We start from the raw sequence: 15,438 nt of genomic DNA on the forward strand, positions 1-15,438 counted from the left end.
TGCCACCGGGGAAGGAGGTACTCTGTTTATGGCACATGCTCCCTGCGGTCCATTATTTATTGCTATGGCGATAGCCTCTCTCTTGGCTTCGCCTCCGCTGTGGGAGGTAGCAGGGGTGGGGGGGCAAGGCGGGTGCTGCCCCTGCTCAGGGCTCCCCCTGGTCTGGCTGCACCCGGGGGTAGGTGATCAGCCCTTGGGCCTGGGTGGAGGGGGCTGCTGTGATCCAGGATGCTGAGACCCCACCCCATGGATGTGGGCAAAGCACAAGGGACCCTAATGTGCCTGTGCCCCCCTCCGCATCCCCTTGCCTGTGCTGGCAAGTTTTTGGTTGGTGATGGGCAGCCCCCTCCTGCCACCAGCACGTTCCTCTGACCCAGAGCCAGAGTGGAAGGAAAGGCTTGGGCCCAGTCCACTGCCGGCTCTCCTGCCCCCTGCCTGCCCCCACCTCTGGCGCTTGCGCGGGAGGCTGTTGTTCTTGATAAGCAGGGACTTAATGTGCTCGGCCAGCAGGTCATCGTGTTTGATGCACCAGTGCCGCAGGATGCTAGTGGTGAACTGGTCGTCAGGGTGGCAGGGCCGGCTCAGCACCATCTTCACCATCTCCTCACTAGGCCTGCAAGAGGGGCAGAGGGGTAAAGGAGAGGCTGTGGTGGGCCAGGACTGAGCCCCTGCCCCCCATCCTGCCCATGAGGCTGCCTAGAGACCCCAGGCCCTGGGGTCTGCACTGCCCTTGGCCCCACCCAGGCCTGCGCACATGGTGCCATCCAGCCACGCAGCCTTGGCCCCAGAGGAGGGCGTGGGAATGGTGGAGCTGCGTGGAGTCTGATCCCAACCCACCAGCACCCACATGCCCATCCGTGACCACGCAGCCTGGGACATTTGCCTTGTGCCGACTGGGGGGCCCAGCGCAGGCGGCAACTTGTTTGCCGACAGCATCTGTGTGGAGTTGTATGCTGCTGGGACACGAATCGCACCAGCCATGTCACCGCTCGATGCCGGATTAACAAGCCGGAGGAGCAGTGGTCATGGTGGCTCAGCTGCCAGAGCCCCCCAGGTTCCCCCACCCCACGCAGCCCCAGACACCTACTTCTCTCGCCTCAGTTGCAGCAGCAAACAAGACAGCGCCTCTGGGTGCTCTGCAAAGGAAAGTGGGGTCACCAATTGGTCCCCACCCGGTCCCCATCTGGCCTGCTACCACATGGAGGCTTGCCCACACCCAGGCCAGAGGCTGCCCCGAGATGGCTCACCTTTGTACTTGAGGTGCTGCAGGATGGGGATGATGGTCTCCAGGGGGATGCTGTGTGCCAGGAAGAGCTGCCAGGTGCAGTACTGCTCAAATGTCTCCCAGTCCAGGCTCTGAACTAGAGGGGAGCAGAGAGCCCATCAGGGGTGCCTGACCTGGCCAGGCTGGGAGGGGAAGTGCCAGGTACTTTCTTCAATTAGCCCTGCCAAGAAGCTGGGCAGATGATGGGCCAGTGGGGGGAGGGGGGGAAGAGTTGGCAAGCTACTGATCCACCCTCTCCTGCCCTGCAGGCCCCAGGTCTCCCCCATGCTCCCCACTTCTACCCCACAGGGTCCTGCCAGCCCAGCCCCAGGCCCCTGCCTCCCCCTCCAGTGCTGCTGAGGTCCCTCAATCCTGCCCATCTCCAGCTGCCACAGAGGAAGCAAGGCCTTTGCAGGTGGTCCTAAGCCCATACCCAGCTCCAGCCAGCTGTCTTCCTGCACCAGGCGCTGCCTCTGGCCAGGCATGCTGCCCTGGCTCTGCTGGCAGCTGCTTATGGAGCAGAGGGGCATGGGGCCGAGCCTGATGCCCTCTGCTGGGCCCAGCAGCTGCCCCCTAACTACTCGTAGCCTCTTGGGGCAGCATGGGGGTGTTGGGGATGCCTGAACATCCGAGTGTGGATGCCTCGCTGCTGCAGTGGGCTGGTTTCTGTACAGCCGCCAGCACTGTGCCTTGGCAGAACAGACAGGATTCTGGCAGCTGACAGGTGGCACCAGAGCCCCATTGCTGGCATGGGTGTGGGCAGCTGCAAGGGCTCAGGGGAAGGGCATTAATGAGGTTTGTTAATCCCTGAGCTGGCGTACTGCTCAGAGCTGGCTGTGTGGTGCGCCCCAGCCCCACAGGATCTGACACAGGACTGGGAGCCACAGGCCTGTTAACCTCTTCATGCCCAGCCCCCCATGCTGTCTCAGATGGCCAAGCCTGGCTTGGCGGTGTGCACCAACAAGCATGGACTGAGAAGCTGCACCCCCAAAACCCAGGCCCTTTCCCATGCCCAGGGAATGACAGCCAATGCCATACATGTGCTGCCTGCCAGCTCAACTAGGCAGATTTTAGGAGCATGAGGCTGGTGGCTTGAGAGTTAATTGCCAGTCAAAGGCAATTAAACCTTTGTTATCATGGGGCCAGAGCATCCTGTCTCTGCAGTGGGGAAGGAACTGCCAGCCCCAAACTAAGGTAGATGATGTGGTGCCCAGCCCCCAGTACCAGCCCCTGGGCAGTCCTTGTGGCTCTCCCGGCCTATGCTAGTACCCCACGTGGCTTCAGGGCACAGAAAGCCCCATTCCCATCGGGCCTTTGGGTCCAGCTGGGACCTGCAGCCAGCAGTTGGTGCCTGGAGGCTGCTGGGCAGGGCTGGTGCTGCCCCCTCCCCTGCGGCACACGGCATTACTCACTCAGGATGTTGAGCACTGAATCCTTCCGGAACATCACCAGGTTACCCATCATCACATGGCACACCAGCTCCTGCAGCTGGAAGGCAGAGTGCCATGGGTGAGCAGTGGGGAGTGGCTCCATGCCCCAGGGTTCGCAGCTTGCCAGGCAAACAGCTCAGACAGAGGCCTAGCATGGCAAGTGCTGCCCACCCTGTAGAGCAGGGCCCTGTGCGAGCAGGAGGCTGCAGGGAGCTGTACCTCCTCCCTCCAGCCAGCTGCAGGTGGCTTGTAAATCAGAGCAGCTGGAGCTGGGGGTGATGTAGCTGTCAGAGGCAAGCAGATACAGAGCTTAACAGCTTCACACATCAACACCAGGCTGGCAGGGGTGGGAGAGTAGTGCACAGCATGCAGCAGGGCCAGGGTGCTGCCCAGCCATGGAGGGAGTGACCACATGGCATCTGGATCCTGGCTGCCCATCTGAAGTGCAGGCTGCCAGGCCAGGCAGCCAGCCGGGACCAAGTGCTTGGGTTAGCACTGAGGTCGCAAGCAAGGCATAAGCCTAGGAGCAGGGATGTCCAGCTGTGAACCAGCCCCTGCCCCAGGCTCTGGGAAGGCTGGAGGGGGGATGGAAGTACATGATGCCCTGTGGCTGTTTCCAGGAGCTGGCTCAGAGTGGTGCACAAGCTGCCAGCTGGGGGGAGGCCAGACCTCCTTTGCACCCTGTGGGGAGGGGGAACCACTGGCCTCATGGCCAGAACACGGCAGGGAAAAAGATGAAACCAGCAGGGACAAATGAGCAGAAGAGATGGACAGAGTGGATGAGGGAGGGGAAAGGAAATGCTGTACCAGGAACAGCCCGAGCCTGTGCCCTGTGGGTGGTGACTGAGCAGTGTGGAGGTGAGGGGAGGCTGTCAGGGCGCCCCCCGCAACTTGGGCCCAACCCCAATCCCAGAAAGACACTAGGAAAGGAGGGGCCGGCTGAGAGCATGCATGCCTGGGACTGCTTCCAACCCAGGCTGGGTAAACAGGGCAAGCCAGGGGTTATCAGCACATCATGCCCAGACAGAGCAGAGCTTGGCGCCTGGCTCCGAGCACCTGCCACATTCCCGTCAGCTATTTTTGGGTCCCTCTGGCTGGCGTCATGGCAACTTAGCAGTGCAGCCCCTGCCAGGAGGGTCTCGCCAGGGCTCTGTGCCCTGCTCACCCTGCAGGGGAGGCTGAGCTGCCCGCTCACCTGGGCAGAGTCGATGACAGCCACAATCATGTTCAGCAGCTCCCCGCTTCGCAGGGTCTCATCTGGGAACTGGAAGAGTCCAAGTTCAGAGTGAGGCTCAGGAGGGGACGGCTGGGAGAATGGAGCTGGCCCCGTCGGTCTGTGTCCGAGGCCACACAAGCTCTCCAACAACATCCAGCAAGATGCTGCCGCCGCTCTGTGTGCGCGCTGTGTTGAGCTCTACAATGGCCCTCCCTTACAACCTACCCAGCCCTGAGCAAACCCGCTTGTTTTTCGTGAGGCTGGAGCTGGCAAGTGTGCCTGTGGTGCTGGGAACCCTGCCCAGTGCCAAGGGTTCTCCTGCAGCACAGCCCACGTTAATTCTGGTGTTGTGGACACAGCAGCAGTGGAAAGGGGGCTGTTTCACATGGGGTAGAAGTCAGCTGGGCCAGGCACCCCTGGAGCCAAGCCCATGCTTCCCCTATAGCTGCAAATTTGGCTGAAAGCTCCTGGGCTGCATGTAGTTGCAGGAAGCTGCAGGGAATGGGGCGGAGAGGTGGGGTAGGGGTATGATACACAGGCAGGGCTGGCTAGAAGCATGGCAGCCCCTCGAACCTGGCCCCCAGGCCTTGGCCTGCCCTGCCCGTGGGAGTGGGAATAGCAACACTCTGCGAGGGACCTGGGCCAGAGCTGACCACTGCTCTCAGCCAGGAGCTACTGCCCAAGGCCGACCTGCAATGCTACGTCTCCTGTTGCACTCAACCCTGCCCCAGCTGGCTGCAGGCAGCACTCATGGATTTGTGGCTGCTCCCCTCAGCTAGTACATGGGGAGAAGGCCGGGGGAGCCCGCTCTTTGCGCTGCACAATGCCACAACCATTGCAGGCTTTCGAAGGGCATGAAGCTGGCAGATTGGAACAGCGACTGGACACCAGCCCATGCCACCCCTCCCAGGGCCTGGCTGGAGTGAGTCCATGAGGGGTTGGAGGTGAGAGCTGAGCCCGTCAACATCCTGGCGAGGGAGAGGGAACAGCAGCTCCACCCAAGATCATGTTGAATCATGGGAGCCCTAATCCCTGAGCCCTATGGTGCAGCCATGGGCTGAGGCATGGGCAGGGGCCCTCCCCCTCCCCTCGGAGCATGCTCTGCAATGGGGCACCACATGGGGCCCAGCAGGCAGGTGGGCTGCTCCAAGCTGCCTCCAGATGGAGGCCATGAGATGTTCATTAACCCAAGGGTTTCCTTGCACGCCCCCTCCCTTGCTGCTTTCTCTGGCCCCCAGAACACAGCAGCTAGTGAGCACAGCCCTCTCTGAGCCCTGGACAGCCGGCTTCGCACTGCACAAGGCTTTTGACTTAGGACATAACAAGTTCTCGCTGTGGCAGGAATGGAAGGGAAGTTGAGGCAGCAGCTGAGGAATGCCCCAGGGGCCAGGGCTGGGACCAGCGAGGCCTGTGCCCCCAGGCAGAGACCCCAGTCCCAGGCAACCAAATGGAGCAGGCCAGGCTCTTACCTCTGTGTATATGGAGGGGGTGAGGTAGCACAGTAGCCGCACATCATCCTCCTGGCAAGCTTTCATGTCCATCATGAGGCACGTGTGCAGGTCCCCCAGCTGCGTGGCCTGGGCGAAGGACTCGTACAGGTTCATCTTTCCGGCAGCTGCTTTGCTGCAAGGGGCAGGGGCTGGTGTGAGTGCTGGCTAACAGGCACCATGCCAGCCAGTGCCAGGACACTGAACACTTGCCCCAGCCCACGCTCGATGGGCAGTGCTAACACCCACATGTCCTGTTCTGACCAAGTCCCAGCTGCAGCCTGACTGCCCCCAGTGCCAGGCCCTGCTGCCCACATAGGCCTACCTGGCTTTCAGGTAGTAGAGGAGATGGTAGCCGATCTTGGGCTGCTTCTGGTAGAGCTCGGATAGGAGATCCAGCAGTAGGGAGAAGCCGCTGTTGTCTTCCTGCATCTGGCAGAGATTCCTTGAAGGGTATTGGGGAGAGGGAGATAGGGGAGAATGCCACCATGGATCTCAGACAGGCCAGTGCCTGGTACGTGGGCTCAGACAGGAGTGTCCTGTGCAGCCAGGAGAGAGGGGACCAGTGGATACAAGCAACTCAGGGCATCTCTGGCCAGTCTGATGTCCCCTCCTGGAGCCTCCAGAAGCAGCAGACACCAGGATGCACCTCCCAGCAAGCAGCCTCAGGAGCCAGGAATCCATGGGCTGGGGCTATGCAGAGTCACAGGGCAGGCGATGGGCTCCAGGTAAGCCCCCCCAAGACACTTTCAGGACCCAGCTGTCACAGAGGCTTGTGGGGACAGAGCTGAGGGCTTGGCCCTGGTGCCCCTGACCTGAGGCACCCTTGGCAGGTAGCCCCTGGTGTGTGGCATGCTCTGCTGAGGCCACATGTCAGCAGAGAAAGAGGGACCAGAATGGAGCTGAGGCAGCCTGCAGTGAGCATGTGGGGGCACCCAAAGCACTCCTCCTTTCCATCCCATCAGTGCGGGTCCAAGCTCTCACCCACATACCTAAATATTAGGTAAAGCGGCTTCCCCACCGACTCCTCCAGAGACCTGCGGGAAAAGCGCCAGGTCAGACAGGTCCCAGCTGCTTGTGGTCAGCAGCTCCTGGGGCCCAGCCCTGTGGAACAGACCCTCAGCATCCCCAGCAAGTGTCTGCCCCACTTCCCCTGTGCACCAAGGCTGGACACTGCCCTGGGGACCAAAACAGCAGGGCACTTGGACATGGGAGCCCCCAGGAGCTCCCTAGGCAATGAGTGCCCCTGCTCTCACTTCCCACATGCTAAGAAGTAGGGAAGGAACGGATGGTTTCACTGGAGGCTGTATCCTCCAGCTGCCTGCCTCAGCAGGACATCGGTCCCTACTGCTCCACAGCTTCCCTGGGCCAGACTACGCAAGCTTCCCACGTGCCAGGGTGCAGGAAATGGTGGAAACCCGACTCTCGGCTTGGAGGGATGGGAGAGAGAGGACAGCCCTCCTTACTCTTCTGTGATTTCCTCTGGCAAAACCTCCCCGCGGAAGTGCGCCTTGAAGAGCTCCTGCAGGCAGGAAGCCAGCACCGAGAGCTGCTCGGAGTCAAAGTCCTCCTGGTGGAGAAAGGATGAGAAGGGGAAGTTGTTCTACCACCCGACCTGGATTTGAGCAGAAGGTTGTGTCCAGCCTAGAACGTGGCACCGTGTGGCTGGGACCTGGGCTCACTCTGTTCCCAGGAGAGCAGAGCTGGATGGGACCCCACAAGACCAAATCTAGTCCAGCCCCCTGATCAAGGCAGGATCATCCTCAACTAAACTATCTCAGCCATGTGTCTGTCCACCTGCTCTTGGAAATTTCCCCCACTGCTCAGGGCAGCCTGTTCCAATGCCTGACCATCCCCAGGGGCAGGAAGTTCTACCTCATCTCCAACCTGTTTCCCCTGCTGCAGCTTGAGGCCACGGCTCCTAGGCCCGTGCCTGACGGCTCCAGAGAAGAGCCCCTCTCCACCCCCTCGGTAATCGCCGTTGCTATAGCACAGTGAAGAGAGCTGCTGTCACAGCTGGTTGCCAGCGAGACGGGCACTTAGCAGACACTTGGGGCTGCAGCATTTTGGGAGCTGCCAAGCCTCTGGCTCCCATTTCCCCCTCACCCAGTGACAGGGTTTTAATGAAGACTGTGAATGTAGCCCTGGTTCTGGCCCAGTACAGGCTGGTCTCTGCTCAGGCCCCCTCCCAAGCAGGCTGGCACAGCCGCACTGGGGTCCTGCGCTGGGTGGGAACGTGGCTTTCGGGTCCCAGTCATTACCTCCAGGACTTGATCCACGATTTCCTGCATGACCTCACACTGAGCTTCCGTGTCGCTGAAGCACAACAACAAAAGGAAATTCAAGTTATGCAGGGAGATATCGAGCGTGGGGACAATAGCACTTTGTGCTGAGCTGGCTCGGCCTGGGAGCGCAGAGGGCCTGAGAGCTGGTGGGGGGCGCGGATGAGGCAGTGCTTACGGGAAGGAGAGGCCCAAACACGCGCTGGGCTGATGCAGCACCTGGTGCTCGCTGCTCCGGGCACGCACGTACAGCAAACTAATTAAGTGACTCAAGCAGGAGATGAAATGCATGGACAGCTACATGGGCATTGATTGCTGTAGCCTGCGGTGCCATGGGGCAGGGTGAGTCCAAGGTCAAGGATAGAAGAAGAGACTATGGAGAGCTCCAGGGGGCCTGTGGCACCCCTTCAGCCCAAGGTGTCTAAGGCACAGGGAGGGCGACCAGCCAGCTCCTCTCAGGCAGGCGCTGCCATTAGGAGAAGCCCACCAGGCTGGCATGGCCCGTCTCTCACCAGTCACTAAGGCTTGGGTGCAGCTGCAAAGGCTGGGTTGCTCCAAGGAGGGTGGGAGGAGCAGGCTGTGGGCAGGATGACACGGAGCGCTGCCCCCCTGCCAGCACTTGTTCCAGGGACAGAGACCCCCAAAGGCGCCCATCTGTGAGGGGCCGGGGCAGACTGGTGGCAGGAGACAGTCTGCCTGGGCACCTCACAGTCACAGATCTGTCCATGAGCATTTCTGAGCCAGTCTCCAGTGCTGGGGATCTGGGGTGGGCAGCTGCACCCCGAGCACCTGGTGAATGAGTGGCGAGGGGAAGAGGTGGGAGTGTGAGTCCTTCAGCAATGCCCACCTGCCCTTCTGCAGCAACACGACTTTGTCCTTCAAAGACTCGTCCAGCTGGTCCAGGAAGGGCGTGATGTCGACAGGCTCCTCGACAATGGTCTCTTTGATTGGGTGGAACCGGAACTCTCGCTTCTTCCCTGGAGAGAGGGGAATGGATGACTCAGCTGGGCAGCCTGAGCGATAGGTCTGCAAGTACCAGGTGTCCTGGGAGATGGACCCTGAGATCTGTACAGACTCTGGACCTCCGACTGGGGAAGAGGCTTGGAGCAGGGCTGCTAGGCCAGGGACCCTCTTGTTTCAAGACTCAGGACCCCACCACCATGCCTCCTCTCTCTGTTGCCATTGCTGTAGCATCCTAGAGACGGGTCCTTCAGGAGCTGCGTGCACACATCTGCTCAAGGTGACTGGCCCTATTCTCAAGCCTCCTGCCCTCCCAGGCATGTGGCCTCGGGGTCCTGGTCACTCCTCTGGGCCCAGTACCCTAGGCAAATGCTGCTTCTCAAGTCCCTCCCCAGCCCAGATGACCCCCAGCCAGGGCACTTGAAGCCCCCACAGCTGTTTCACAGCGGGATGCATGTCAGAAGCTGAAGGGACGGGTCAACATACTGAGGCTCCCATGGGTCTGCAGCGCCCGAAAGCAGAAATTCCAACTGCAGACAGGCCAGGCGTCTCAGGGGCCGAGACCTAACTTCTCATAGCGCCTGACTGCAAGCTCACTGAGTGCATGAGGCCCAAATGTCATGAACAGTGCCTGTTCAGAGCCCAGCCAGTCTGTACTGCTGCTGCCGGGAAACCCCCCAACCAAATCGGGCACATGAGCTAGGCTTGTCATCTATGGGTCCCAGGAGAGTTGGAAACCTAGGTGGACCCATGAGCCAGACTGGGGGGCAGCATGGGAATCTCCTGCAGCTAAGGAAGGGCCACCTTGGAAGTAGCTATCCAGAGAGATGTGGCCCAAGCTGCTCTCCCCATGGCAGTAGGTCCTGGGGCAGCAGTTGGTGGCTGCAGAGCTCTGGACAAGTGCCGTCCCCTTGCAGGACAGAGCTGCACAGGCCCTGAAGCTGCCTGGGAAGATGCAGCATTCTGGGAACTGTGCTCCCAGTGTGCTCCCTCTGCCTGGCTCCTTTGGGAGGTTTCTGAACAGAGCCTGGGGGGTCCGCGACTACAGCTAATCGTGCTGGGTAAATCTAGTGGCACTGAGGAGCTAGCTGACGCCGGCTGAGCAGGGCTGAACTGCGCTGCGCCGGCCACCTCACCTTTGCTGTTCAAGTCCTCCTCGTCATCACTGAAGGCCGCCTCTGCATTGTCATAGCAACTGTCATCCTTGTCAGACATGTGATTGTCCATTTCCATGGAAACCGGCTCCTCGATTTTGACTGCAAGAATTGGGCCAAGGAGTCAGTGCACTTGTGTGGTCCCCACAGCTGGGAACAGGGCAGGGCAGGGCAGGTTTCCATGGGCCATGGGCAGCCTCCCCCAGGGGAAAAGGGGAGCAGGAGACCAACTAGGGGAGCTGCCATGACAGCAAGCGACCCTGCCCAGAATGGCTAGGGCTAAGGGGGAGACACCAAACTATCACCAGCCCTGGAAGTGCCCTGGAGCTCCACCAGCCCATGGCACCATGTACTCCAGGCCAGCAGCATCCTGCCACTTCTTCCCCTTGCCTGCGGCCAGACAGCTGGCAGCAGCTGAGGGGCAGGAGGGAAGCAGGCTCCTGCTAGTGCCCCAACTGCTCCATAGCCAGATCTGGGCTGGACATCAGGCCTGCGATGCACAGGTGTGAAAACAGAGCCTCCAGCTTGGCTGAGCTCTGTGGTCTGCCCCTCAGCTGGTGTGATGCCCTCCCCTGGCTCTTGGTTCATTCAGGGAGCCAGGGGCAGCTAGCAGGAGCCATGGCCTCCAAAGCACTGGGTGCCCTGCTGACACGCACCTTCGATGGGAGGCGAGGGTGAGCTGCAGAACTCAGGGAACTTCTCCCTCAGCATAGCCCGGAGCTCCTTGTCCAGCTTGGGGTTGTCAAACAGGGGAGCCAGGTGCCTGACGGGGATTAAGATGGGGTGAGCAGGACCATGTGCAGGTGCTTTTCCCTGTTCTGCCCACGTGCCAGGCCAGATCCCCCAGTGACCCCTCCTTCCACTGAGGGCAGAATCCTGGCACCTGTGTCCAGAGAAGCATCAGGCTTGGTGCAGAACAAAGACTGTCTGACCAACGCCTTCCTGCTACGCCCTGAGCTCTGGTGCCTGGAGGCAGCCCCGACCTCTGGACACCCTCCTGATTGGTTTTGTGAAGAGAGAGAGGGCAGCCAGAAAGCTGCTGGGGGCACTTGGGGCTGGCCTGCACCAAAAGTACTTGGGGCTGGCCTGCACCAAAAGCCCCCAAGGTAAAGAAACAGTGGGTTGCTGCTCAGAGGTGGGGGTGGGGAAGGGGGTCTGCTAGGCCCTGGGGGGCTGGAGCCCAGGCAGAGCTGTGGATGGGGGCTGGGAACATCTGGAACCCAGGGCCAGCTTACGCAAGGACACGTTTCTCCACGATGTGTGTGAGGGAGTTGAAGACGCCTTGCCGGACATGGGCCTCCAGTGGGGGGTAGAAGTTGGGAATGATCTGCAAGGGAAGAGAGGCAGTGTTAGTGATGGGTGTAGATTGACTTCAGCACCCCAGGCTGCGTATGAGGACCCAGGCTGCTCCCACGCACCCGGCCCCTCCTTGTGCTGGGCTGCAAGGGGCCAGGATGGCTCCCTGGGCTCCGGGGCCAAGCCAGAACCTTGGGCCTAGTTCTCTGATCAGGAGGAGCCAGGAGCCGTTCCAATGAGCTGTTCCTGGAATCAGCACCCGGGGGAGAAACTGGGCGCGCTGCGTGCTCTGCAAAGGAGTGATGCAACCCCGCTTACCCCTGCAGAGCCCCCACCCTTCCAGAGCACCCCAGCCCTCCCCGGAACTGCGCTACCAGAACTGCATGTGCCACAACTACGTGTTCCCATGGCCAGGGGTGCCACACCCTTTCCCCTATCGTGGTGGGCCCCCCAGTTCAGGAAGGGATCCCCCTGTTCGGAGGCAGAATCCGGCCCCAAGCAGAGGATGTTGCAATGACATGCTGCTCGCCTGGGAGGGACACATCAAGGCCAGATGTTGCATGTCACATTGAAGGAGCCATGTGGAGGCCCCAGCCCCTTTCCCCTACTGGCATTCGTAACACAGGGCTTATTTTTGGAGCTGGGAAATCTGGTGCACACGTGCTCCCTGGAGCTGCATCCACAAATAACAGGCACTTCAGGCCCAAGGCTGGCAGCCTCCTGACTGTCCCGGTTCAGTGAGGGAGCAGCTTTGGGTCTGATGGGGTTTGAGAGTTTGGACAGGGGGTATAAGCCCTGACAATTCAGGCAGAAGGTGGGGGCATGTTGGGGGGCAGGGCAGGGTTCTAGGGCTGAGCTGCAGGGCACTTTCCTACCCGAAGGGCTTGGAGCCTATCACAGCTCCTCCCAGACCTAGCAATGGGGGTGATGCTGCTACTTACCCGGCACAAGAAGTCCAGCAGTGTGGCCGTGATGGCAGGGTGGGGTTTCATGGAGTGGTGCATCACCAGGATGGCAGGCTCTAGAAGGCAGAGAGCAGGTGGCCCCATCACACACACGGCCCTGGAAGGGCAAGGCCAGGCCCAGGAGAAACTCCCTTTCCACCCCAGTGCATCCTGGCCTCCTGCCCCAGGGAGAGCTGCTGCCCAATCCCATTCTCCCCCACCCCATGACAGGCTCCACATGGCCAAACCGCCACTCAGCCACCACCTCCAACCCCCATGCTAACGACTGAGCTGGGGATGGTCCCACTCTGTGCCCGCCCCATACCGATGTTCATGATGCTGTCCTTCTCAGGGCTGAAGAAGAGCCAGTCATAGAACAGGGCGAGTTTGGCATTGGAAGCTGCAACGTTGGACTAGGAGAGGGTGAGAAGCCATGTGAGTGCCCTGGCCCTGGCTGCACGTCTCCCCCACCCCCACTTCTGCACTCGGCCATGGCCTGGTTTCAAAAGGGATGGGCCTGGGAGTGGGAACTCTTGGGTTTCATTACCAGCTCCCAGGTGCCTGTCCTCTGGGTTATTATCACCAGCAGAGAGGTGCCTGACTGGATGACAGGACAGTCTGCCCCCCCACCCATCCCTGCCTTTGGCCTGTCAACCCAGGGGACAGGTCTGCCTTCACTTGTGCAGGGCAGGCCACTCCAGGAAGGTGAGAGGGCCAGGGTACTGCAAGGGGGCTGGAAGGAGAGGCAGCACCAGGCAGATGCTACACCGCCTCCCAGCAGGCATGACCCACAAGTGCCAGCTGACAAAGATGGGCTGTTTGCAGCAGGAAGAATTGGAGTTAAAGAGCCGCAGCTCCCATGGCCTCGCCCCACTCACCGTGCAGGTGGTGAGCAGCCAGCCGATGATGGCCCAGCGTGGCAGAATGTCAGAGCTGAGCACCTCGTTGGACGGGTGGACTACGCCACAGATGTAGCGGATAAGGTCGCACCGCAGCGACTGGCTGTCTGGGGTGGACAGGTACTGCCGCTGGAACCAGTCTTGGTACCGCTTCTGCTGCCCAAACCGCACCTGCAGGGAGGGAGGGAAGTGCTACTGTGTCACTGGGACATGCATGTCTCACTGGGAGCCCCAGTACCCAGCTTTGCTGGGCCTGCTCCTCTCCAGCTGTGCTGCAGCCAGGAAGATCACACAGGGCCGCTCTCCCTGGGGGCCTGGGTCCCATCTCCCTGCAGATGGGGGTCCTCCTTACCCGGGAGGTCATGAAGAGCAACTTGGTCTCCATGTCGGGGGTGAGCCGACAGGCCAGGAACTTGCGAGACGTCCTCGACTGCAGGAGCTGCAGGACACCTGGGGAAGGGAGAACTGAGGTCTGTGCTTGGCTGGCCTCACAGTGTGGAGGGGACTGTCACTGGGGGGGAGAAGCCACCCTTTGCCAGGGAGCCCCAGGGCAGTGCTTCACCTGCCCATGGGCAGCGGCATGCACCATACTGCTCAGTCATTTGTCTTTCCCAAGAATGGATCATGGTTAAAGTGACCCTCATGCCATATCTTGCTGCTCAGTTGTAGCTTTGCAGCTAGTGGAAGCCAAGGTTAAAACTGTCACAGTCTGGACTTACACTAAGCAGCGCAGTTAAAAACCCAGGCCCAAAGGCTTCTGGGCTTCAACAGAGAGCCCAGGCAGGTCAAAGGGCAGAGACCAACCGACCGACCGAGCCAAGTGAAATGCTTCCCCCAGGGCAAACAGGAGACCCTGTCTCACCAGGCTCTGGCTGCTTGGATCCTCTGGGCACAGCACGGTGTGTCTACATTTCATAGTTGGTAGGGTCAGAAGGGACCTGAGCAGATCATCAAGTCCGACCCCCTGCCGTGGGCAGGAAAGGATGCTGGGGTCAAATGACCCTGGGTAGGTGTCTACCTAGCCTTCTTTTGAAGACCCCCAGGGTAGGAGAGAGCACCACTTCCCTTGGAAGTTGGTTCCAGATCCTAGACGCCCTGACTGTGAAGTAGCACCTCCTGAAATCTAGCCTGAATCTACTCTTCATCAACTTATGGCCGTTATTCCTTGTTACTCCTGGTAGTGCTTGGGGGAACAGGGACTCTCCCATGGTCTGCTGGTCCCCCTTGGCCAGTTTACAGATGGCCACCAGATCCCCTCTCAGCTTTCTCTTGTGGAGGCTGAACAGGTTCAGGTCCCGTAGCCTCTCTTCATAGGGTCTGCCCTGCTGCCCCCGATCATGTGAGTGGCCCTCCTCTGGACTCTTCTGATGCTGTCCACATCCCTCCTGAAGTGTGGCCCCCATAACTGGACACAGTACTCCACCTGTGGCCTGACCAATGTCACATAGAAGGGGAGGATCACCTCCTTGGACCTGCATGTGATGCATCTATGGATGCAAGACAAGGTGCAATTAGCCTTCCTGACTGCCTCATCACATTGGCAGCCCATGTTCATCTTAGAATCAATAATGCAGAAAAGGATCTTGGAGTCCCCTGCGCTGACGAGAAGGAAGTTCCCCAGCCTGTAGGTATGTTGCTGGTTCTTCCTCCCCAGGTGCAGTATCTTGCACTCGTCAGTATTGAAACTCATCCTGTTCTCATCTGCCCACCCCTGTAACCTATCCAGATCTAGTTGTAGCCTGTCCCTCTCCTCTAGCGTCCCCAGGTGAACCTGGGGAGAAAGAAAACCTCAGGCCTGGTTCCCCCATGCATGGGGACAGCACAGGAAGTTACACCACTCCTGATGGGCTAGGCAGGGCTGGAAGCCCCAGAGCACAAGGGCCCCTGCTCCTCCGCGGCCCACCCTCCCCCACGGGAAAGCAGCTGAGCAGCTACCAGCTTTTGCAGGGGCTGCGGACATCAGGGGAGGGGCTGTCCATGGGCCACGCAGGTTAATTCTTCATTATGAGACCAATATCTGAGCCTGCCCCAGTGCAAACAAAGGGCTCGAGGAAGCATTAACTCAGAGCCCAAGAGATGTTGGGGCAGCACTTTTAAGCTCTGCTCTGGAAAGCTTGTTAGCACATGGATAATGAGGTGCTGGCCTCCGAAGCAGTGAATAATTGATACAGATTTAAAATCCCAGGGGATCACATGCAGGGCTCTCTGCCAGGGCTGTTCCTTGCCAGCCTGTGCAGGACTTGGGCACAGCGTGTTCCCACTGTGCGGTTCCAGGGAGTGGGGAATCTGCACAGGGAGGTTTCGACAGAAGTCCCTGGCCCCGATGTGTTCTGCTTAAGGGAGCTCTGTCAGAGCAGCTGGAGGGCTCTGGCCTGCCCAGCACCAGGGCCTCGCTCCAATATTAGCTTTCAGCTCAAGCCATTACAACAAAGGGAGTCTTAAGCCTGGGTCCTACATGGAGATGTGGGCCGGCTGGTGCCGAAAGCAGTGCTCTGCTGAGGAGCGG

At 60.1% G+C, this 15,438-nt stretch overlaps 1 protein-coding gene across 2 annotated transcripts in view; it reads right to left on the minus strand.

Moving 5' to 3' along the window:
• Window positions 1-15,438, minus strand: part of INTS3 (integrator complex subunit 3) — a 34,904-nt gene that overhangs the window by 2,515 nt on the left and 16,951 nt on the right. For both annotated transcript variants that reach the window (XM_090054846.1, XM_090054847.1), the window contains exons 9-26: window positions 13,285-13,382; window positions 12,912-13,103; window positions 12,359-12,446; window positions 12,031-12,110; window positions 11,029-11,120; window positions 10,450-10,556; window positions 9,776-9,895; window positions 8,527-8,656; window positions 7,659-7,713; window positions 6,864-6,967; window positions 6,390-6,434; window positions 5,723-5,842; window positions 5,380-5,533; window positions 3,890-3,958; window positions 2,677-2,752; window positions 1,248-1,361; window positions 1,088-1,136; window positions 446-613 (exon numbers count right to left, since the gene is read on the minus strand). In XM_090054846.1, the coding sequence (XP_089910972.1) occupies window positions 446-613; window positions 1,088-1,136; window positions 1,248-1,361; window positions 2,677-2,752; window positions 3,890-3,958; window positions 5,380-5,533; window positions 5,723-5,842; window positions 6,390-6,434; window positions 6,864-6,967; window positions 7,659-7,713; window positions 8,527-8,656; window positions 9,776-9,895; window positions 10,450-10,556; window positions 11,029-11,120; window positions 12,031-12,110; window positions 12,359-12,446; window positions 12,912-13,103; window positions 13,285-13,382 (1,861 nt within the window). The remainder of the gene's footprint in view (window positions 1-445; window positions 614-1,087; window positions 1,137-1,247; window positions 1,362-2,676; window positions 2,753-3,889; window positions 3,959-5,379; window positions 5,534-5,722; window positions 5,843-6,389; window positions 6,435-6,863; window positions 6,968-7,658; window positions 7,714-8,526; window positions 8,657-9,775; window positions 9,896-10,449; window positions 10,557-11,028; window positions 11,121-12,030; window positions 12,111-12,358; window positions 12,447-12,911; window positions 13,104-13,284; window positions 13,383-15,438) is intronic.

The sequence above is a fragment of the Crocodylus siamensis genome, chromosome 6 (genome assembly GCF_052110815.1).
Source record: "Crocodylus siamensis isolate JL-2025a chromosome 6, ASM5211081v1, whole genome shotgun sequence".
Classification (NCBI taxonomy): domain Eukaryota; kingdom Metazoa; phylum Chordata; order Crocodylia; family Crocodylidae; genus Crocodylus; species Crocodylus siamensis.